The sequence below is a fragment of the Elephantulus edwardii genome, unplaced genomic scaffold (assembly GCF_000299155.1).
Source record: "Elephantulus edwardii isolate Elephantulus edwardi_28Jun2011 unplaced genomic scaffold, EleEdw1.0 scaffold00026, whole genome shotgun sequence".
NCBI classification, from domain to species: Eukaryota; Metazoa; Chordata; class Mammalia; order Macroscelidea; family Macroscelididae; genus Elephantulus; species Elephantulus edwardii.
Window position 1 is genome coordinate 4,449,463 of NW_006399776.1, and position 24,948 is coordinate 4,474,410.

The 24,948-nt window shown below is 39.5% G+C and overlaps 1 protein-coding gene and 1 pseudogene across 1 annotated transcript in view; both read right to left on the bottom strand.

Annotated features, from left to right (window-relative positions):
* Window positions 1-24,948, bottom strand: part of GANC (glucosidase, alpha; neutral C) — a 98,940-nt gene that overhangs the window by 32,110 nt on the left and 41,882 nt on the right. Inside the window, exons 8-15 of the mRNA XM_006883217.1 lie at window positions 20,547-20,643; window positions 16,696-16,876; window positions 16,345-16,495; window positions 12,360-12,595; window positions 8,108-8,234; window positions 7,034-7,113; window positions 2,663-2,806; window positions 898-994 (exon numbers count right to left, since the gene is read on the bottom strand). Coding sequence (XP_006883279.1) covers window positions 898-994; window positions 2,663-2,806; window positions 7,034-7,113; window positions 8,108-8,234; window positions 12,360-12,595; window positions 16,345-16,495; window positions 16,696-16,876; window positions 20,547-20,643 — 1,113 coding nt within the window. The remainder of the gene's footprint in view (window positions 1-897; window positions 995-2,662; window positions 2,807-7,033; window positions 7,114-8,107; window positions 8,235-12,359; window positions 12,596-16,344; window positions 16,496-16,695; window positions 16,877-20,546; window positions 20,644-24,948) is intronic.
* LOC102847798 lies at window positions 24,199-24,800 on the bottom strand (annotated as a pseudogene).

The window sequence follows — 24,948 nt, forward strand, 5'->3', positions numbered from 1 at the left end:
AACCTCCTTTGCCGTTTCTGTTATCTAAATGTGTTCTGTTGTACATAGGGTTTTCAGAGGCCTGCTATTTCAGAAGTGGATGGCCAATCCTTCTTCCTGGTCTGTCTTAATGTGAATGTTCAGATTTAGAGAAGTATCAGACAGACCAGCAAGTTAAAGGTATAGCCCTTATTGCGGCATTAGTATTTGTTATATTAATTAAGCAGGATTAGTATGGGCTGTGCAAGACTCTTTGCTAGAAATAACTATATTTTGGCCTATTCAGACTTCTGCAGGAGCTATCTTTCACGAATGGAGTAGGAAGTTGAATAATGTCAATGATGCAGTAAAGGCAGCACTCCTCAAACCAGGATTAATCTGTCATCTATTTCTGTTAAGACCAGGGCACTTAAAATAGCCTTCCTGCCACAGGCTGGTTAAGTAGAACTAAATCAGCATTAACTAGCAAACTGGATCCGGTTATAGATGAGCCTGACCCCCAGCAACAGCCAGATATATTTTAAGTCATGCTGATAAATGAAACAGGTGGATGTAGGAATGTGTTAGAAGCATATTTTTTCTGGTTTGGGTAAACCAAAGACATAAGATCAGGAATGACTGATTCTGGGATATATGAGAAACCTGATTTACGCTAAAGTCATTTCCCAACAATCAAGTGGCAAGTTCTTCCATGGGAAACAAGTAACCAAACATTATACCAAACTTCAAAGATTACCCTTTAATCTTTCATGGGATAAAATGCATACTACAGAGCATACCACTCCCTAAAATCTAAAACCTTCCCAAGGGCTGCTGAAAGAGATGGCAGCTATATAATAGCAGCATATATCATAAATGGTACACAAAGGTAGGTTGCTAACTTCTGCTTCAAGTTTGACAATATGAGTCCTTCCTTACCATACTTTTGTGATCCAGCAAAGAACGAACGTGTTAGCACAAAAGGTCTCTCCTTCCCTTCTGTCCGCTGTATCAGTCCCTCTGCTGTAGCCATTTGCTAAAAAGTCAAAGAAGAAAATGTTCAAAGAGATGACAAAATTAGACATTGTGCAGATGCAGACATTCCAGATAAGCAATTTAACATATCACGTCAACAGTAGTGGATTGTGACATGGAAACTCTTAAACCATGAAATAATTTTCATGAATTAAAAAGGCTTAAAATTTCCCTATTAAAAGATCAGGAAAATTATTTAACTAGCATAAGAATTAAAAGTATAGGAAATAATAAGCAAGTATTCATTAACTGTTTATTATTGCTGGGCATTTGAAAAGATTTTCTACAGAATCTACCTAAACAAGCATGGAGACAGATGATTTTTAAAGATGAAAAAACTCAGATTCAGAGAAGTTAGTTGATCTTGGACAACATAAAAGTAGTTGATCTTGGACAACATAAAAGAAGTTCTCTAACTTGTGGTTATAGCAACAGGCTGTTATAAAAAGTAAACAAATACTATTCTGGAAACTGTGCTGTATATAGTTAGTAAAAACTCCCATTAGAAAATACCAATTGTTAGAAGGGCCATGGTTACATTTTGAAAATAACAAAGACTCATGTATGAATTAACATCAGTTATAATCAAGCCTTTTGAATGTGACTGGTAAATAGAAGACAATCTGATCATTTTCTATTGAAAAGGAAAGCATTCTATGTTGGGAAAGTATATTTAGTGAAATTGCCAATTTGTGTTCTCTGAATTTTGCCTCTCTGGTATTTCTGACACTGATGAAATTTTTTTTAAAAATTGTGTTAATTACTTTTGTTAACACTTACTTCTACATGCTTATGTCAATAAAAGTTGATGGTTCCTATCAAGGCTAACCATTTTTGTCTGTAACTTTGTTGAAGTGGCAGTGGACTGCCTGTTAAGATGCTTATCTGTGCTTCATGCACAGGTATGTAACAGTGTGGAACATAACAAATTATGGCCAATATTTCAAACCCAACTATGCTCAAGTGGAACCTGCAGTCCAAGAAACAGCTGTTTAAATAGAACAAGAAGATGTTGCTATTAGGGGCCATTGAGTCTCATACAACTCATAACGACCCTATATGTACAATAGATCTGAACCCTGACCTATCCTGTGCCATCCTCAACATCCCTGACACACTTAAGCCCATTGCCACAGTTACTGTGGGAATCCATTTGGTCAAGAGTCTTCCTCTCCCTCACTCAGCCTCCACCTTTACAAGCATGATGTTCTGCTGCAAGGAATAGTCTCTCCTAGGAACATGCCCAAAGTATGCGAGATGAAGCTTTTTATCTTTGCCTTCATGCTGGTTGCACTCTCTCCAGGACACATCTGTTTGTTCTTTTGGAGGTCCATGGGATATATTCAATACTCTTCTCCAACACCAAACCTCAAAGGCAGCAATTCCCAAATGGCACAAGGTAAAAATAAGTCTTGTCTTAGCTACCTCTGGAAGACAACAACAACAAATTTTTTTCTTTAGACCTCTGTGCCATTTGAGAATTTATGTCTTTGAGTTTTGGTGTTGAGGAGAGTTACTGAATATCCCATGGACTGCTGAAAGAACAAACATATTAAAAATGACATGCAAACAGAAATTAACAGCATAGTGTGGCTACTAAAACCCAAATCATTTTCAGCTTTAAATGCAGGGCACAAGGGACTAGTTGATTTCTTTCTGAAAGTCTTACCTGGTAAAAACCATAGATGTTGTGAAGTTCTCTGTGCTCCCAGTTGCCATGATGGATGGCATTCTTCTGCATGGTTTGTTCTGGCCCTCTGAACACAGAAGGCTCATTCATGTCGTTCCAGATGAAGAGGATATCAGTAGAATCCTAGGAAGTAACTCTTGATCAGGATAATATTCTCACAGTGATAATGTTAAGTATGATAACTTCTCTGTTATACTTGCCTGATCTATTTAATTTTATTATGCCCTGTCAGGTCTACTGCTAGCATTGCCACCAGAGCATTTTTGTGTTTTGTTCACTGATAAATCTTAACCACCTTGAATGATCCCTAGCCTCCAGAAAAGTTCTAAATAAATATTTGCTAAGAAAAGAAAGAATAATCTGTATTATCTGTAAAATAAATATTACCAAAATACTTCACTCTGAGATCTTTCTTCGAGAAGCCTCATAGGAAAGGTTTGAATGTTCACATTCTCACAGGAAAGGTTGTGAATGTTTACAGTTAGACTCCACATTTCCCATGATCTCTACAACTCATAGCTGTATATGATAAAAGCATATCCTCCTATGAATATGCTGAAAATTTGACAGCTTTTAGTTAGCATGAATTATAGTTTGTGCCCAACACCAAATTGTTTGATTTAGAGTAGGAAGAAATATCAAGTTATTATTTAGTGAAGATGGTGTTAACAATCCCTTTCTTAGAATACTTGCTCTCCCTACATTTGGCAGAACAGCTACAATGACAAGAAGTTCTTCAGGCAGTAGGTTCTATTATTTTCTGAAAATTCTGTTTCTAACACCCCCTTACGAGTTATTCTTTTCCTTCTGGGATACCACAGAACATATCAATTGCCTCACTCTCTTTAAAACGAGTAGAGCTGGTGTTTGACTATTTACCCTGAACTATTGCTAAGCATGTGTATTTCTTATGAGTACAACAAAATGATTTATGTATATTTAACTAACTTGATTGTCCCTTTCTAGCACTATTTATATTAAAGCTGTGATCAACATGCTTTTTCTAGAAAAGGCCATACAGTAAATATTTTCTGCTTTGCAGGCTCTCTAGTCTCTTTCAAATTCAACTCTTTCATTATTGTATAAAATTAGCTATAAACAATAGGCAAAAAATGAGCATGGCTGGATTTGGTGTGAGTGTTGTCTAGTCTTGCACTGAATTGCTTATTGTATCCAAATAGATGATGATTGGAAACTAGAAGTTAGTGGTTAAAAGCCAAGCTTGGGAGAAAAATAGACCTGAATATAAATCTTGGGTCCCCTTGGGTAATCTATGGAGACTTTATAACTTCTCCATGCTTCAATTTCCTCATCTGTGGGACTGGTTCTCATAGTTCCAACCTCACAGGGTTATTGTAATGGTAAAACACATATAAAGTAATGTACCACGAAAATGGTAAAACACAGAGTAAGAGCTCAATTAAGATGAAGCATTATCATCATCATCACAAGCAATAGTATCACAATTGGTTGAAAACAGTTCTTCAAATGTGGCTCCTCCATTTTTCTTTATGGTTTTTATAAAATTTGAAAAAAGGATTTTTATATGTTACTTTTCTATGTTACATTAAGATATTTTCACAGGCCAACTAATATTCTTTAAAAAAATGTTGTTAGGGAGCTCTGGTACAACAGCTCCAAATTCTGCCCTATCTTGATCCAATTCCATTGCCTCTGACATACCTACCCCTATTACCCTACTTACTGAGTCAGTCTATCTCACCCAAGCTCTTTCTCTCTTGCTGTCCCTTCACCCTTTTAAGCATGATGTCCTTCTCTAAGGATAGGTGCCTCTTGGCAACATGCCCAAAGAATATGAGACAGAGCTCCAAAATCCTTGCCTCCAAGTAACAGCTTGGTTTTACCATCTCTGGGACACACCTGTTTGTTCTCTTAGTAGTCCATGGTATGTTCAATACTATTCTCCTGTTCCACAATTCAACTTCTTCTATCTTCCTTAGTTATTGTCCAGCTCTATATTGCATAACAAGTAATTGCAAAGACTAGTATGCCTTGGGAGGATGGGTAATCTACCCCATGCGATCAACTGCCTCTGAAAACCTGCTGGAGTGTTGGCTCTGGGTTAGTTCTGACTTGACAGCACATAACAACAACAACAAAAACAAAATGGCTTGGAGGAGGGGTACAGTGTACCTCATTCTCTAGATTGACACTGTTGCTCTTCAGTATTCTAGAGAGGTACTGACAATAGATTTTCCCAATGCAATTCATCTTTTGGCTTCTTGGAAGCTGATGTCAAGAGTGTTGATCGTGGAACCAAGCAAGGTGAAGCGGATAGCAATCTCAATCTCTTCTCCATCTATAATGATGTTGCCAATTGTCCCAGTGGTGGGAATCTTTGTTTTCTTGCTATTGAGCTTCAATCCATATTGAAGGCTGCAGTCTTTGACATTCTGCAGCAAATACCTCATGTCCTCAGTTTCAGCAAGCAAGGTTGTGTCATTTGCATAACGCACGTTGTTGACGAGTCTTCCTCCAATCCTGACACCATTCGTCCTCATAGAGTCCAGCTTCCTGAATGATCTGTTCTGCAAATAGATACTATTATATATAAAAATATAGTAATTTGAAAATATAATAAATCCACTATAAAGTATTTTGCTTTATCATATTGTTGTTGCAGTTATGTGCAGATAAGCTGCGTAAAACTCATAGTGACCCTACGAACAAAATCACCTCTGATATACTTGAGCCCAATGCTGTAGTCACTGTGTCATTCCACCTTGTTGGGGGTCTTCCTCTCTTTTGCTGACCCTTCACCTTTCAAAACATTGTATCATTTTCCAAGGAATGATCTCCTCTATCAACATGCCACAACATGTGAGCCAAAGCCTCACCACCCTTCCCTCCAAGGAGCACTCTGGCTGCATTTTTTTTCAAAACATAGATGTTTATTTTTTTGACAGTCCTTAGGATATTCAGTGCTTTTCTCCAACACCACAATTCAAAGGTATCAAACCTTTTTCTGCCATCCTTATTCACTGTCCAGCTCTCAGATTCATAGCAAGTGACTGGAAAGACCATGGCCTGAATCAGGTGCTCCTTAGTCTTCAAACTGACATCATTCCTCCTCAGAATTTGGAGTTGTCTCTGACAGCAGACTTGCCCAAAGCAATGTGTCTTCTGATCTCCTGACTGCTAGTACCAAGGGTGTTGACTGTGTATTCAATTAAGAGGAAATCGTTGACCTTTCTCTATCATGATTTTGTCTATTGGTTCAGTGGTAAGGACCTTTGTTTTCTTAATGTTGAGATGTAATCCATAAGACCTGTTTGTCAGTTCATTATGTTGGGAATTGATCTGCAAGCTGCTAGCTACTTTATAGCCAAGTGTATGTATATTTGCTTGCTTTTCATTTGCCATTATTAGTATAGTACTAATAAGGCCTATCAGTCTGCTGTACTGGCATAGCTTGTGGGTTGCTGTGATACTAGAAGCTATGCTACCAGTGTGTCAAACACTTTATCATATACTAGAGGTCAAATCACAGCTTTGTTGCATTTGATAATGCCTATTAGGGAGCTCTGGTGGTTTAATGGCAAGAAACTGCACTGCAATCCTGAAGGCATGTGGTTTGAATCCACCAGCTTCTCCGCAGAGGAAGGATGAACAGATTCCTCCTATGCAATTAACTGACTCTGAAAACCTGCCAGAGGGTCAGTTATGGGTTTATTCTGACTTGACAGTACACAACAATGATGCCTATTACACCTCTCCCAGCACCACTAAGGTCTGTAAAATACCATTCAATATAAGCATTATTTACTGAAACATGCTAAAACTAGAGTTCTTTTTCTCTCTCCACTTGCCATCATATCCTGCAAGGGGGTGAGTTAGGCTGACTGTAAATAAGTGAACAGATGTATACACAGTGGTAATTCAGGAATTAGGGTGAAAAGGATTTATTAAAGTAATGCAAAAGAGTTGGTGAAAGGCCCTGCAAAAGAGTTAAAGAAAAAAGAAGATCAGGGTGGACCCAAACCTTTTGGGATGCTGCCAGAAAAGGAGAGGGAACGAGCCTCAGGTGGGCTCTGCTATTTATTGGTTCTAGTGAGACCAGTCATAGCCTAGGCCCACCGAGGGAGCTATGGGATTGGTTGGGGTTTGGAAATTCTGCATCCTAAGAAGGGAGCTTCTTCACTTTGATGAATCTGTCCTGGGAAGGAGAGAAAGAGACAAGGACCAACCAAGTAAGAGTTCTATCTATTAACATTTACTATTTTATGTTAACATTATCTACCAAGAATTATTAGTTTCATTCAGTCCTTTCCCTTCACCTTTATCCTTTCAAGAACTATGAAAGAGCAAAAATGAAGAATAAAAGCAAACCTGATAAACAGGAAAAGCGAAAAGACTTGAATACCACTCTCTGACTTTGGGATTGGTGAAATCCAGGTAAGAAGAGAGACCTGTAGAGGCAGAGAAATAGGCAGGCTGTTAGGACAAGAGGTGTTCATTGTACATGTGTCATGAGAATATCTGATATGATAGCTGCATAATAAATGGGCACTTTATAGCAAAGGTAACATGTATCTGGCACAGAGGCATGGTCTGGACCGGGAACAATAATTAGACCTTTCAACACAAGAGTCACAAGGAAATGTCAATGAAGGAACATCAAGATAAAGCTGGTCGTTAACAACAGCCATGAAATATTCCATTAAGGATTCTGGAGTGACCATTCTACTCTTAAAGAGAACAGGTATATGGTTTAGAAGTCCTGTAATGAGGAGAAAAGAAATGGAGTTTTTCTATAGTACATGAATTTATCCCTAGATATTAAAATAAAATTAAACCTTATGGTTATTTCCTTTGTCCTTGATGAGTTCCTACTAAGGTTTTACACTAATAATTTTTACGATAAGAATACAAAGTTGCCAGAGGAAAATGTGGTTACTCATGAAGGACTGAGAAGTCAAAGCTGTGAACTAAGAGGGCAAAGAGAAGTGACATGGCAAGAGATTACACAATACTCTTTCCCTTTTCTAATTTCTATGTGTAGGGTAATAGTATGCCATGAAAGTTTGCTTGTTGGTTTATTTATCATCCATTCATTGATAAATACATACAAAAGACACTGTACCAGGTGTTAGATGAAAGATACAAAGGAAGGCAAAGCTATGTGGTTAAGGAGGCTGGGAATAGCTCATCTGTAGGGAATGAAGGAGCTCTGGTGGCATAATTTGTAGGGAATAATGCTGTTAATCCAAGAGCCATGTTCCCCTGGTAGTCCATCAGTGCTTTCACAGGAGAAAACCAGCAGTCTCCTCCTGTGTGCAATCCCCAGAGACCTGCCAGAGTGTCAGCCATGAGTTGCTTTCAACTCAACAATTAGAGATTAACTGTTGGATTGTTTGGGATTGAATAGGCAGAATTATTAAGTGTATGAAAGTGATCTCTTACCAGGCCAGCAGATTCCTTCAAAGTCTCCCCCTTCATGATTTTTCACAAAGAAGCCTTGTTCTTTGGCCTGAATGTACAATGAATAGTTGGGATCAACCTTGATGTGGGGATCACTGATAACCACAAGCTGTTAGGGGATAAAGGTTTAAAGATCTTATAAATTATTTTATGGACATGTGCATTTATATGGTTTTGCCATAGTTTTAGGATTCAAATTTTATGCAAAAAAATACTAGTATTAAAATACTACAGGTATTTTTACAGGTAAAACCCTGTAACTTTCATACACTAATGAAAATTTAAATGTAGATATAAAAACCAGGCCAATGTTCATTTTTGGTTTGTGCAGTTTTTTTAAGGGAAGCATCCTCAGCAGCTTACTATTTTTTTTTAAAAAAATTATTTATTTATTTAAATATGACATTGGTTTGTACACATTGTGCTTCACACTATCCTTCATCCACACTGTTTCATACGGTCATTCTCATTCATTATGTTATAAAAATCATTTACCATTAAAGATCCCATCATTACACTGTCTTTGCAGATCCTTGCCAGATCTTTCCTATGTCTCTTACTCCACCTCCTTCCACTCACCAAATAGTGTAACTTTTTAATCCCCTCACACACTTACCTCGGCCCATTCCCACCCCTTTACCCTTTGGTTCTCTGTACATGTTTTACTAGTTATCCTTTTGTTTTTACCATAACAGTCCTATGCAGTATTTATTCTTATGAGACTGAGTTAATTTATTCAGCATAATGCCTTCCAGTCTGTTCCAAGTTATGTAGTGATTTTCAAAACCACTGCTCCTGTGTGCTGCATAGTATTCCATTATGTGAATGTATCACAATTTCTCAATACATTTGATTGTAGCTGGACATTTGGGCTGTTTCCATGTTATGCAGGCCAATGCTCTTTCATAATTATTTTTGCCAAACATCTTAATATGCCATTTGTGACACTTTTACCTGGCTGTCTCGTTGCTATTGTTGTTAGGTACTGTTGATCTGAGTACTTCTCACAGCTACCCTATGAGCAGCTGGCCTGAACCTTGCCCTATCCTTTGCCATCATCATCTCTGACACACTAGAGCCCACTGCTGAAGTCACTGTACCAATCCATCTCATTGGGGGTCTTCTTTTCCTTCTCTGACCCTCCATCTTTCCAAGCATAATGTTCTTCCCTAAGGAATAGCTTCACTCAGCAACATGTCCAAAACATGAAAGATGAAATTTCATCTTTGCTTCCAAGGAGCACTCTGACTGTACTTTTTCCAAGACTTATCTATTTGTTCTTTTGGCAGTCTGTGGGATATTCAGTACTCTTCTCCAGCATCACAACTCAAAAGCATACTTTTTTTTTCTGTCACCTTTATTTATTACCCAACTCTCAGATGCAGAGGAAATGACTGGCACAGTTTAGTTTTCAAACTGACATCATTACTCTTCAGCATTCTGGAGAGATCCTTGACAGCAAACTTGCCCATTGCAATATGTCTCCTGATTTACTGACTGCTGGTACCAAGTGTATTGATTGCTGATACAAGCAAGACAAAATAATTGACAACTTCAATGTGATGTTTAGTGATGCATAAAAGATCAAATGTACTGTAAATATATCCATGTTTGTAACAGAGCCAAAAGAGGGGAAAGCTGTACAAACTTCTTAATCACAACTGAGTACCACGAGAGAATGAGTTAGTGGTCTTAGAGCCTCAAAGCCATAGTCTCTGGGTGCATCAAGGTGGTATAAAAGAGTCCACCGTATTCTGTACTCATTTTGGTAAGTAGGACTGCAGCCTTTAAAAATCTTATAAGTGGCCATATAAGCTTCAAATATGTGCCTCTTCTTGTCCCTAACAAAGAGGAGGGAGGAAAGGCAAAGATATATAGAAACAATCATTCCAAAGGACTCTTGACCATGTGAACCTCAACCTCTATTATATTGAAACCAAAATCACTATATGGTGCCCAGCTACCACTGCTGACTGCTCTAATAGGGATCATAGTAGATGATATTGGACAGAGTATTGTGGTGGGGGCGGGGAGACATGCAACAAAAGTCAAAACCATAAATGTGGCCAGTAGTGCTGGTATGACAGACTGGCAGAAAACCCCAAAAACTATGGCCCTTACTCAGTCACTCTTCAAACTTGCACTAAACTCATTCCTATCCCTTGACTTCTAGCTAAACAATAGACAGGCATAGAAATAGAACAGTGATACCAGGGAGGTACACACTCGCTAAAACAATCAATTGTAACGATCAAAAAGGGAGTAATTACCCTTGGATAAAGCTCAGAAGGCAGGAAGGGGTAGGATAGAATTATTAACAGTAGCAAAAATCATAGGGAGAATGCAGGAAGGGTGTGTTTAAAATGTGAGTATTCTAATTAATGTCATAAAACAAAATGCACATTAATGTGTACCACTGAGTTGGAACGGACCGATTAGCTGATCTTCCACCAGTTAACTACAGAAAAGGGGACTGTGCATCTTTTTTCTCATGGAGAAGCCAGTGGATTCAAACTTCACGTCTTCAGGATGCAACACAGCTTCTTACCACTAGGCTACAGAACTCCTTTGTTGTGGTTGTTATGTGCTCTCAAATTGCTTGTGACTGATAGTGTCCCTATGTATGTACAATAGCTCCAAGCCCTGTCCTATCTTGAGCCAATTTCATTGCCTCTGACACAAATACCCCGATTACCCCAGACACTATGTCACGTCATCTTATTCAAGTTCTTCTTCTGCCCCATCCTTCCACCCTTCCAAGCATGATTTCCTTCTCCAAGAACTGGTCCCTCCTTGCAACATGTCCAAAGTACGTCAGACAAAGCTTCAGAATCCTTGCCTCCAAGGAGCAGCCTGGTTTAACCCTCTCCAGGTTGAACGTATTCATTTTCTTAGCAGTCCATGTTATATTCAATATTCTTCTCCAACACCATTGTGCAGCTCTCTGATGCATAGCAAGTGACTGCAAATACCATGGCCTGTATCAGGCACACCTTAGTCTCCAAAGTGACACTATTGTTCTTCAGTACTTTGGAGAGGTCCCTAACAGTAGACTTTCCCATCACATTATGTATTTAATTTCCTGGCTGCTAGTGCCAAGAGTGTTGACTATGGAACCAAGCAAACTAAAGCTGTTAACAATCTCAGTCTCTTCACCGTCCATCCTGATGCTGCCAATTGGCCCAGAGGTGAGAATCTTTGTCTTTCTGATATTGAGCCTCAATCCACATTGAAGGCTGCAGTCCTTGCCCTTCTGTAGCAATTTACAGTCTCTAAAAACCCACTAGAGGGTCAGCTATGAGATTGTTCTGACTCAATGACACGTAACAACAACAATTACAGGTGGAACAATGTTTTTATCATACTGTCTGGGCCATAATAAGTGCTTGGTAAGTGGTAGCTATTTAATTAGGAAATTAGATATTAAGATAGGAATGGGTCAAAGTAATGGTTTGAAAAGGCAACTTTTATCTCAAAGAGAGGTTACTACAGGTATCAATTTACCTGGTAAATTCACCTGGTACATATGAGTCTCCCTACTTCTCCCCTCTCCTTTTTCTTCTCTTTCCCTCTTCTCATCATTATTACCACCACCACCAGAAGAGGAAGCAGTATATGCACTGCAATTTTCTACTTCCCTCTTCTAATTTTCTAGTTTATTTCTTTTCTTACTAGAATTGCTGGTAGGTTTGAGTCACTGACCTTCTCATTAGTAGTCAAGCACTTAATCAATAGATCAGCTGGCTCTTGAGTCACTCTTCACTACCATAATAGCCCAGCCATTCTCCTTTTCCAGCACTCTCAAGCTATTTTTGGACCACCTTGGAAGCAAGCCTTGCTCAAACCACATAAACCCTGCTCCATACCCTACAGTCCTTTTCCTGCAGAAAGCCTCATTATTTGTGTAAAAAAATCTTTTCACCATTTTGGATTCCCAAACCAAATTCTGTGTGGATGGCCCATCTCACCACTATAGGGTGTCCACAACAAATGGGACTGGAAATTCTAGGCTCCTTGTCTTTACAGAGATCCAGATAACTAAAGCAAAGATGGATGAATAGATGAATCTTTTCCATATTCTTCCCCCACCCTTATCATAAATACTATTTGAAAGCACTAACTTTATGGTTATTTTAAGGAAATGGTTCTCAATTAACGTGCCTAGGTAAGTAAAAAAAAAAAATATTAAAAAGCCTTTGTAAGTTAAGACTTTAGAAACATATGCATATTTTACCTTACGTTTTTTGCTCCTCAGCAGCTCTTGCATTCTTCTGGGTTTGGGGAATCTTTTCCTGTCCCAGGTGAAGTACCTCTTGCCCTCAGTGTGCTCTATGTCCAGCCACATAACATCATAAGGGATGTCATGTTTATCAAATCCTGCATCTACGGCTTTTACATCCTGCTCATCTTCATAGTTCCAGCGGCACTGATGGTACCCCAAAGAAAAAAGTGGGGGCATGGCTTGTCTACCTAAAAGAGAAAAATGACAACAAAACCAATCACCAGGATCATCACTGTTCTTCAGTAAACTTTTCTGAGTAACACTAAGAATGGCCCTCTAAACACTGAACTTGGTACTCAGAATATTGAGAAGAATTAGTCCTTGCCCTCCAGGTAGTGACATGAGTCATTAGAAGCTTTCAGAGACTAAATATAGATCACATGCAAAGGAATAGAAGCAGAATTATTTTGGAGAAAGAAGAGAAAAGGTAACAGGGAAATAGCTTCAAATCCTGAGGGGAAATAATTTTCCATCTAGCAAGCCAAATCATCAATCAAGGGTGAAGGTAGAAAGGAGATGTCCTACCTGCTAGAACTCACAGAGTATACCTCCAGTGGCTCAGTGGATAAGGAGTTGTGCTTCCAGTCTAAAGGCTGGCAGATCAAATCCATCAATTCTTTTGCAGGAGTAAGAAAGGCTATCTCCTCCCATGATTTATAGTCTCTGAAAACCCACTGGAGGATCAGCTGAGTTGGCAATGTACTCACTGTGAGTGAGTGAATGAATAGCGTTTCTTAGGGAACTACCAAAAGATACTTCAAAACAAAAACAAGCAAAAGAATAAACCTCAAAAGAGAAAACCACAGGACCCAAGAAGGTAGGGACCCCACTTTGGAAGATACCAAAGGCAGGTCCTGTGAGTAGAGACTAAGCCAGGACAGGACAGTCAATGTGGGATCAGGAAGACAGAGGAACGTCAGATGGACATCTCCAGAAGAACAAAGAATGGATTAAGTAACTGATGTCTTTGAGCATCTGAAAAATATACATAATTGACACTGATTTAACAAAAAAAGTATACTGTAACTATATTGGGAAAGAGGGATATGACTGAGTGAAATCCTCATCAGGAGTCAATGGTTTATCACTAAACTTAAACTGGGTTTCATGAACAGAGTGGTAGGTAGCTCCAGTGTTTTCAAAGCACTTTTCTATCAACCAGACTCATTCTTTCCAAAAGCAAGGTTTTAAAGGAACTGTAGCTGGCACTGTCTTTGACAGAACTTATTTATAGGTGGGTATCTTCCCATATCCACATGCTCTGTCATTCCTCCTATTAAAAGGTGGGAACTTCTACAACCAGGAGAAGATAAAATAGATGAATGGGGCCTTCTAAGAATCAAATCCCTATGCACATCCAAAAACTTTTCCAACAGGGTAAAAAGGGAAGACAGACTGGGGAAAAGTATTTGGTAATGACAGGTCAGATAAGGGAGTTATACCTAGAATTTATAAAATACTTGAGTACCACAACAAGATAAAGGTAAATAATGCAATTGAAAAATGGACACAGGATATGAACAGACACTTCACCAAAGAAGACATTCAGTTGGCCAACAAGCACATGAAGAAATGTTCAAAATCCCTAGCTCTAAGAGAGATGCAAATCAAGACATCTATGAGATATCATCTCACCCCAGTCAGAATAGCAAAATTTAACAGAACAGCAAGCAACAAATGCTGAAAAGGTTGTGGAGAACCTGGAACCCTTATTCACTGCTGGTGGGAGTGTAAAATGGTGCAACCACTGTGGAAGGCGGTATGGCGCTTTCTCAAAAAGTTGCCAATAGAGATACCATTTGACCCAGCAATTCCACTACTGGGAATATATCCCAAAGAGACCATAACTGACATCCAAGGAGACATATGCACACCCATGTTTATCACAGCTTTGTTCACAATAGCAAGGAGCTGGAAAAAACCCAGGTGCCCATCAACAAACGAATAGATAGAGAAGCTGTGGTATATTCACACAATGGAATACTATGCTACATTGAAAAACAAGGAACTCATGCGATATTATTCAAAATGGGTGAGCCTTGAGGACATTATACTGAGTGAAATATCTCAGTCGCAAAAAGACAAATATTGCATGCATGGTGCCATTGCTGTAAAATGGGACAGATATCAGGGTGGTGGTTAGACTGAGAAAAACTGGATAAATTGTGTATACTGCACTGAAACAGATGAGGGAGAGAATAATTTAAAAGCGATGTATGATAGTTATCACAAGAGTCCACAATTATAATTGCATAGTGGAATGTACTTGGGGCGGTGGGAGGTGTGCGGGGGGATTGTGTACCAGGTAGAGAGTGTTTATTTTACTTTTCAAAGAGAGGAGTGAACTGGGGGGGAGAGGGAGGGCTGGGCAGGGAGAGAAGTGCAGCAATGAATGAACGGAAATCCAAAATCTCTGTAAATGTTCATTAAAATTATTAAGAAAATAATAAAAGTTGGGACGTGATTTCTTTCTCTTTGAATGTAGACTTCTAATAATAGGGAGCTCTGGTGATCTAGTATTAAGAAGCTGTACTGCAATGCTGAAGGCACACAGTTCAAATCCACCAGAGGCTGAACAGGAGAAGGACAGGCAATCACCTCCTATGTGAATCACTGCCACTGAAAAACTTGCTGGAGGGTCAGGTATGAGTCAGTTCTGACTCAATAGCAAACCACAACAACAATAAGAGAATGGAACACACTGACTCTGCTTTTGAGGCTAGATTAGAAAAAAAGTGATACGTATGTAAATATATTTCCACTCTGTGGAGTCCTTGGGCAAGGAGATAGTAGTGTAATCTAGTTATCACTTTGCCACTGTTGACAGTAAATTTGAAGTAAAGATAGAGTAGTTTTCTGAATCACACAAAGAATATAAAACTTTATTTCTTCCAAAGAAGTGATTAGAAATTTTACAAAAAAATAATCACTCAAATCACTGAAATAGTGCATTTTTTCTGTTATATATACTTTAGAGATAAAATGCTTTATTGCTAAAGCCAATGGTATATTTCATTGAACAGAAGAGTGAAAAGTTTGAGTTGAGATAAATGTAGGGAAGACTCAGGAGGTCAAAGGCTCTAATTATCACCTGACAGTGTGTTGTACTGTAGTGGCTGGTGTGTTACTATGAGTTGGAAGCTATGCTACTAGTATTTCAAATCCCAGTGGGATCACCATAATAAACAGATTTCAGAAAAGCTCCTGGACAGGAAGACAGGCCTAGCATTAGACTTCTGAAAATCAGTTGATGAAATTCTGGCCCAACTGGCTTGCTTTGAACATGTCATCAGGTAAGATTAATCAATCACTGGAAGGAGACATCCTGTTTGGTGGAGGAGCGGGCCAGCAAGGATAAGGGAACTCTTCAGTGAGGTGGACTGGTACAACAGTGTCAGTGATGGGCATGAACATGCTGGCAGTCATAAGAACAACACAGGAGCATATTGCATTTCAATCTGTTGTATATAAAGCTGTCACAGGTTGGAGTAAACTTGACAGTAACTAGCTATCTGGTGGCATAATAGGTAGGGAGTTGTGCTGTTAACCTAAAGGTGGCACCTCTCTGGCAGTTTGAATCCACCTGTGGTTCTGTGGGAGAAAGATGAGTGATCTCTTCCCATGTCATTTACAGCCTCTGAAAACCTGGTGAAGGGTCAGCTATGAGTTGGTTCCAACTAGATGACAATAAGAGTGAGAGAGTGATCCATTATCTAAGGGGTTGAAAAAAGGGAAATATTAAGCATTAGAGCATTCTAGACCCAAGGTCGTATTTGACCAAACTGTACGAGATGAGGGTAAGAGTTGAATGTTTGCTCCTTAAGAAGTTATGTTAAGCTATTTACAAATTCTAAGTGAGGTTAAATATTAAAGTACAATAGTAATACATAGCATACAGAAAATATAATGAATCTAGAACTTCTATATATACAAATACCTGTAAGGTGTGCATACTGCTTGAAGACGTCAGAAGGTGTAGGTCCAGTTAGCAGAAAGACATCAATGATTCCACTCTCTGACATCCAGTGCACGTTAGTTTGAGATTTGACTTTCTGTTGAGCAACAGAGTCCATCTGGGTCAGTGTGTCCTGGGAAAGGAATGTCATAAAAATCTGAAATATTTCTTTCTCGCTTGGAAGACTCATGTGTATGTGAGTAACAGTCTATTCCTCTGGTAGGCCCTATTAGCATTTGCTGGTTATACTGCAAAGCCTTTGGTAAAAGTATCACAACACTGTATGCTTCCTTCCAATGTAAATGTGGTACACAGACCTGATTTATAGCTCACCTCTATTGCAGGCTCTGTATTAATCTCCAGCAATGTTTCTGAGGCATTCAACCAGAAAATTCCTACAGTTCTACCCAGTTTGTGGGCCAGGAGATAAGGCACTGAACCATAAACACCCATTTTGCTATGTATCTTATATCCATAGACATCCAGGTTATAAAGACGGTAAGCATCTTCATCACTGAAATATACAAATAAAAAGTAATTTTTTTGCAAAGTATCTAAATTAGATAGGTAATAAACAAATGTTACATTCTATATATGTTGTTTTTATGAGCCATCGAGTTGGAACCAACTCATAGCTGATCCTCCATTTGGTTTTCAGAGGCTGAAACCCCCTTGGGAGAAGAATGCTCATCTTTCTCCCATGAAGCAGCTGGTGGTTTCAAACCACTTGCCTTTGGGCTTATAGAGCAGCTAGTTCCTTACCACTAGGACACCAGTGCTCCCTGTAAACTATATGTGTGCATGCGTTTATATATAAATAAATATATGAAATAGTGCATCTCTATTGTTTGACAATAGACTAAATTAAGGGGATCTGGGATGAGAGGTTGGGGGTGAGATAGTAAAGCCAAATAAGGTTTACCATTAATTATGAACATAAATATATATGTGTGTGTATATATATATGTATGTATGTATGTGTATACATGTGTATGTATGTGTACATATGTATGTGTCTATACAGGTATGTATGTATGTATGTATGTGTATGTATGTGTGTGTATATATCTCTGTGTGTGTGTGTATATATAAGAAATATTGAGGTCATAAGCATATTGACAAGTTTCAACTCTCATCACTTTGTAAAGGTTTCCTGACCCAGCCTTCATGAATGCGGATTTCCTTCCTTTCACTTGTAAGACATGTCCTCATGTGACAATTAATGGGCATAATCATGTGAGCAAGTATCTCTTGTGAGCAGAAGGCTGCTTCCTGGGAATCTTCCATTATAACAGCAGGCTCAGCGTGTATTATTGACAAATTTTGTGAGAATCTCTCTGCAGCTATGATTGAAGGATGGTGTCACAACAGGCTTGCATAGTGCTGATTAGGGACCATTAGGAAATTAACTGGGTAGGGGCACAGAGCTCAGGCTAGTGTGAGAATAGCATGCCTCAGTGCAATGTTTCGTGCCCTGTTTCTGATATGTGTGTCACAATGCCTAACTATTAAGCATTTGAACCTAGAAACCTATAGTAAACTATTGTTGCTATTGTATTGGGACTAATAGTTGACCTCTCAGCAGATTTTCAGAGGTTGCAAATTATACAGGAGGAGACTACCCATCTCTCTCCCACAGAGCAGCTAATGGATTTGAACTATAAGCCTTGGCAGCAAAACTCCATACCACTAGGAAAACAGAGCTCCCTTAGATCAAACTGATGTTGCGGTTGTTATGTTCCATTGAGTCAACTATAACTCATAGTGACCCTATGAACAATGGCTGTGACCCTTGCCCTATCCTGAACCAATTTCACCATCTCTGACACACCTGACCCAATTGCCACAGTCACTCTGTCATAGTCATTGTGTCACAGGTTAAGAGAGACTAGGGAGCTCCCAGCTTAAGACAGACCAGGAAGGAGTATTGGTTATCCACTTCTGAAATAACAGGCCTTGGAAAACCCTATGAACAACAGAGCATACCTAGACTATTAGATAGAGAACTGGACGCTGGGCCCTCATTTTGGAAGACACAAGAAATGAAGAGGAATAGCTGCAAACATCCACTAATAAATGGAGAGTGGAACATATGAAGTATGAATATAGGAAAACTGGGCATCCTTAAAAAAGATATTGAACACATAAAGACTGACATCCTTGGCAATAGTCAGCTGAGCTGGATGGGTATTGGCCACTTTGATCAATTATATGATTTACTATGCCAAGAATGAAAACGTGAAGAAAAATGAGGTTCAGTTCATAGTTAGAAAGACTATTTTCCTTTCTACAAAGATGGTGCTGAAAGCAAAGAAGGAAGACCCTGCCCCTCCCAAAACTGAAGCCAAAGCAAAGGCATTAAAGGCCAAGAAGGCAGTCCTGAAGGGCATCCACAGCCAAAAAAAAAAAGAAGATCTGCATGTCACTCACCTTCCAGGGGCCTAAGATGCTGAGACTCTGAAGGCAGCCCCGGCAGGAGAAACAAGCTTGACCAAACTCATCAAATTTCCCCTATCTACTGAGTGAGTCATGAAGAACATAGAAGATAACAAGACACTTGTGTTCGTTGTGCATGTCAAGGCCAACAAGCACCAAATTAAACAAGCTGTAAAGAAGCTCTATGACATTAATGTGGCTAAGGTCAATACTTTGATTAGGACTGACGGAGAGAAGGTGTATGTTCGACTTGCTCCTGACTATGATGCTTTGGATTTTTTTTTTTGTGTGTGTGTCTATCTTTTTTACTGGAAGGCTTTTCTTTTATTACATCTAAAGAGCTCTACATAAACAGGATGTTGCCAACATCCTGTTTAGAGATCATCTAAACTGAGTCCAGTGGCTAATTCTAAACACAAATTTTTCTCACCATAAAAAAAAAAGACTATTTCTAGATCCTTCCTGAAACACAATGTTATGAGTAACAGGTTACTACTATCCACACACATACCTGGTAATGACACTACCATTCAAATATATGCATCAATGACTAAAGCCAAAGAGGAAGAAATGGAAAATTTCCATCAACAACTTTTATAGTCTGAAATCTATTGATCATGCAGCCAAGATTCATTAATAATAAGAAGTTACTAGAATATAAAAGTTGGGTCCAAGCAAAAAGGACTAGTAGTTGGAAATTATAGGCTTGGTGACAGAAATAAGGCTAGAGAGAAAATTATTTTTGTGCAATCAAGTATTTATTCATTACAAATACCTTTTACAAAAAACCCTAAGTGGTGACTACACACATGGAGCTCACCTGATGAAAGACACAGGAATCAGACTGATTACATCTGTGGAAAGAATCAATGGAGAAACTTAGCATCAGCCACAAAAACCATGCCAGGTGCTGACTGTGAAACAGACCATCAACTACTCATGTGCAAGTTCAAATTGAAGCTAAAGAAATTGAAAACAAATCCACAAGAAACAAATACAATATTGAGTCTATCCTACCTGAAGTGAAAACCATCTCAAAACCAGATTTGAGGCATTGAACAGTAATGAACGAAGACTAGATGAGCTGTGGGATGACATCAAGGATATGATCCATGAAGAAAACAAAAGGTCATTACAAAGAGGAGGAAGAAAAGATCAAAATGGATGGCAGAAGGCACTCTGAATATTTCCTAAGATCAAATTAGTTTTCTTTTATTTTCTGATCAAGGCTCTGTGTCGTTGAATCTCTGATGCCTCTGGCATCTATCTTTCAACAATTAGCCTGATATGCTATTTCTAAAGAAACACAGGTGATATGAAATGTCACACTTTCCTATTCTTGGTTCATTGTTCTTTTTGCTAAAATCTAGATCAGTGATTTCTACACTGTATTCTCCCAGGATTTGACAGAAAGGCCTCTTTGAGAGATGAAAGTAAACTGAATGGAGATAGAGGTGATAAAGAGCTTAACATATCCAACCAGGCAGTTCTTCTTTTTGCTTCTGCTATATTTTCAGATTCAGCAACACAATTTTTTAATTGCCTATTTTTTGCCAAAAATTAAATGAAATTTGCAACTACCATGAGTGATCATTCAACAGAACTTCTTAAAGATCTACAAGCAGTATCAAAGAAGTAAATATTACATACAGATGAATACTAGTTTAGATATCCTGCAGGTGTTTCTTTCAAATATTTTTTTTCAATCTAGAAACTAGAGATATCTAGTTAAAATAGAAATGTTTTACCTAGTATTTTTCAGTTGGTGTGATTCTGCATGTTGTGGGATCCCATAAAGATGCTTGAATCCATTCAAGGAGAAATCCAAACCAATGGAGGTAGGACCTGCAGGAAGAGTATCAATACTGAGTGCTGCTTCTCAATGGGATTATCCAACAATAGATTTTAAAAAACTGCATATAGCAAGGTAACTTGACGACTAGGCTTAAGAGATTTGAGCTGCCCAGATCAATCACCAGACATCATGTGCTGACACTTGTGAGATATTCTATCAAACTGTTACGGAGAATAAAAAGTTGCATAAGGTAGAGTTCTGTCACTTACTATGTTTTCTTAGCTCTGAGCTGAAGCTCCTTGTGTCCTCATTTATAATTATTATTTATTTTTAATCTATGAAATCTTGTTACAAAGTTTTCTTAAACTATATTACATCTTTGCTTTATGAAGCAAAGGATATTGGGCAATTTTCCTCTTCATCAGATGAATGATTATGTGTCTTCATACTGATCACATTTTCATGCCAATCTTCTCAGGAGGTAGAGGTGGTGACTACCTACAAGGTCTGTAATTCAAGAGCACCAAGAGGACTTTTCTTGGCTCTTCAAAATACTTCCTACCTGTGATTGTAGATACACACACACACACACACACACACACACACACAGTTGCTGTTAAATGCTGTCAAGTACAACTCATAGCAACCTTATGAACAATAGATCTGAACTCTGTCCTGTGCTGCACTGTCCTAATCATCCTCGACACATTTGAGTCCATTGCCACAGACACTGTATCAATCCGTCCAGTTCAGGGTCTTCCTCTCCTTCACTGACCCTCAATCTTTCCAAGTATTATGTCCCTTTCCAAGGAAGAGCCTCTCCTAAAAGCATGTCCAAAATAGGCATTAATGGTATATAATATAAATTATGTTATAATTTATTTTTAATATATATTATATATGTAATTTATATATGAAGATGCAAATAACTGAGATAGCAAGGATTAAAAACTCACTTTAAAATATTTACTCTTAAATAAAAGTAGTTTAATTCATATATATCTTAATAGAAAACAAGTGAATGCTATAAAGAAAAAGCACCAGAAAAAGCACTACTTAAAAAGCTAGAGCCTGAGGCAGTCTCAGAGGTGACTTGCTGTCTCCCAGATCTGCGTAATAAAGTGCTTATGAATACTGCAAAAGAAAAAAAAAAGCTAGGGCCTGTTGTCAGATCTGATCATCACCCATATGGAAAGACAGATACACACAACGAATTTGAAGAAGTTAGTACAGATTTATTATTCCATGGGCTGGAGAGAAGAAGGGGAAAAAGCAAGTATTTTTTCCAACTAGATAAGCCCTAAGAAGCTGAGAGGTGCCTCTTAAAGAGATAAACATCACCTCTTTTCTCACGCATGATTAACCTAGTGAGAGTTGTATATGTAAGTGGGTCTCCACATGGATGATGGGGAGACTGGGGAAGGAGGTGTGTTGGTTTGGAGTGCTATAGCTTAAAAGCTCTAAATAGTTATTAATTTAAAAAATTTTTTATACTAATTTATTTACAAAGTTTGGATACATTGTTTTTCACAAAAGATCCTCCCCATTTCCTTCATCCTCCCCACCCATCGAGTTATGCAACCCTATGATTAACATCCCTTCCCCTCCGCCCATCCTCACCCCTCTGCTTCCACCCTAACCCCCCAGGATTCTCACACTCATTCTACAATAATGGTTGTATACAGTATTTGTCCTTGTGGAACTGAGTTAGTTCACTCAGCATAATGCTCTCTAGTCCCTCCCAAGTTAAGTAGTGATTTACAAAATCATTGTTCCTGCGTGCTGTGTAGTATTCCACTGTATGAATGTACCACAACTTCTCAATCCATTCGTTTGTGGTTGGATATCTGGGCTGTTTCCATGTTCTTGCGGTGGTGAATAATGCTGCTATGAACAGTAGTGTACAAGTCTGTTTGATCCTCAGTTCTCATTTTCTAGGAGTATATTCCAACCAATGGAATAGCTGGGTCATATGAAATGTCTATGTTCAGCTTTTTTTTTTAAGGTGCCAGCCTGACTTTATTGAGACCTAAGGAGCAGGAGAGGGGAAAGGCACCAGGAACCTTCCACAGGAAGCAGCGGTCCTCCCGCAGCTAGCTCCCACGGTAGGTGGTGTAGGACCAGGGGCTCAGGAACAGGGCCACATGGAGCTTCCGCATCTTGTCGGTGACAGTGAAGAACACCTGAGAAGAGAGACCCCCAGGGGTGTGAGGCCCAGTTCGGCTCCATTATCTGGAGACTTGGACTAAGGGGTCCTCCAGAGGTGTGGATGACTCAGATAAGAACATGAAGAGTCAGTTTTGAGGATGGTCCTCCAGAGGTGTGGATGACTCAGATAAGAGCATGAAAAGTCAGCTCCACCTGAGGGTAGAAGCTCTCCTCGCCCTTCCTCCTCCAGTAGGCCTCAGTGTCTGAAGGTGAGCTTGTAGACACCTGCTTTCATCTGGCCAGGCTCCAGCAGCCCAGGACAGTGGCCGTCTGTGTCCATGTGGCTTGTTCTTAGTTCCATCCTCTGTTGACGGTGGCCCTCAACCTCCAGCCTAGACAGACTGACACAAAGGCCCTGAGCCAGTAGTCCTGAGGCAGTGTCCAGCACATGCGTGGTCACTGGGCTGCTGGGAGTCTCCATGTCGCTGCCCTGCGGCCACCACCAAGGATCCTGCCGGCCAGAAGTGGAGTCCTGCCTTATGTTCAGCATTTTGAGGAAGCATCAAACTGCCAAGAGTCTACCATTTTATAACCTCACCAACTGTGTATAAGAGTTCCTATCTCACCACAGCCTCTTCAACATTTATTACTTGTTGTTCTGTTAAACTCTGCCACTGCTATTGAAGTGGTTTTGATTTGCATCTCTCTTATTGCCAGTTATTTTGAATATTTTTTTCATGTGTCTGTTGGCCATTTGAGTATCTTCCTCTGTGAAAATTTATTCCATGTCTTTTGCCCATTTTGTAATTGGGTTATCTGTCTTTTTCTTGTGGAGGCCAAGAGTATTCTATAAACTTTCTTTATGAGACACTTTCTGAGACGGTATTGCCAAATGTTTGTTCCCAGTTGGCAGATTTTTTTTTCACCTTGTAAAAAGTTTTTTATGAACACAGGATTTAATCTTTAGAAGGTCCCATTCATCATAAAGTTAATAAGAGACAAACTGGAATCAAGCTTAGAAAGCCTGCTCTACAGTATGAAGACTGCCAAATACAGACAGAAATGCACAATCTGAAGAATATAAAATTATTATTATTTTAAGCCAGTGAAATAAAAATTGCCTTCTTTTTCTAGTGTTAAATGTCTTTGTGGTATTCGCAAAATATTAGGCACAACATTAGGTGCACAGTATTTTGTTGAAATTAGTATTTCTTTGACCCCAATCATGAAAATAAGAGACTCTCCATCATTGGCCCACATTCTTTACCCAATGAACAGAAGCTGTACTAAGTCTCTCTCTCCTTCCCAGACTCACAACCTTTAAAAAAAAGTTAAGACAAATGAAGCACAGTTCCCCATTAGCACGATTCTCGTATGTCAAGTCGACGACATAAGCTCCTTTGGTCCTGGTAATGTTATTTTATTCTGTGGCAAGCAGGATTGTTATTGAGTTCCTTCTAATCCACACACTTCATGTCTTTAATGTGACCAGGCTTGTCCTTTGCTGTCCTTGCAGTAATATCACGGAACTCTGAGAACTTCTAACTGGCCGGGTCTTACGTGGATGTGACCAGATCCTGGTGAGAAATCCTATAGCCTCTTCTGGACTCCAGTTATGCACCTGAATCAAATAGGCATGGTGGCACTTCTAGAATGCCCAGCCTTGCAATGCACATAGACATCCTGGCCCAGCGACTTGTATTTGAGAGCAAACTGGACCCCTTTCTTTAGATTAGCCACGGTTGGGACACCCGTCATGTCTATTGTGCTGAGCCGCAGCTGCTCAACTCCTACTTTCTTCCATTCCTTGGTGGTGTTACACAGGAACCTCGTCTTGTACTCGTTCATGGTGATCACCCCGTGCAAGTTCTTGCCCTGCACCAGCCGCCGCGTCATGCTCCGCAGTGGCAGCACGCCCAGCAGCACGGTAGTGTCAATGTGGTTGTACCAGTCGTGGTGGACCTGGCCCAGCATTTTCCCTGCGGACGAGAATGTAGAGCAGCTCCAGATAGTAGAGCACCCGGGCCAGGCTGGCCTCCAGCAGCGTCCTGGCCACCATGCCGCCCCCGCAAGCCCAGGCTGGCAGTGAACCCTCTGTCCCTCCACTCACTGCCATGGATAGCAGCGCTGAGAGCTGCAAGGACAAGGAGGACAAGGGCAACAAGGCTTCCGAAGTCCGCGCTGACGAGGACCCCTCGGAGGCTGGG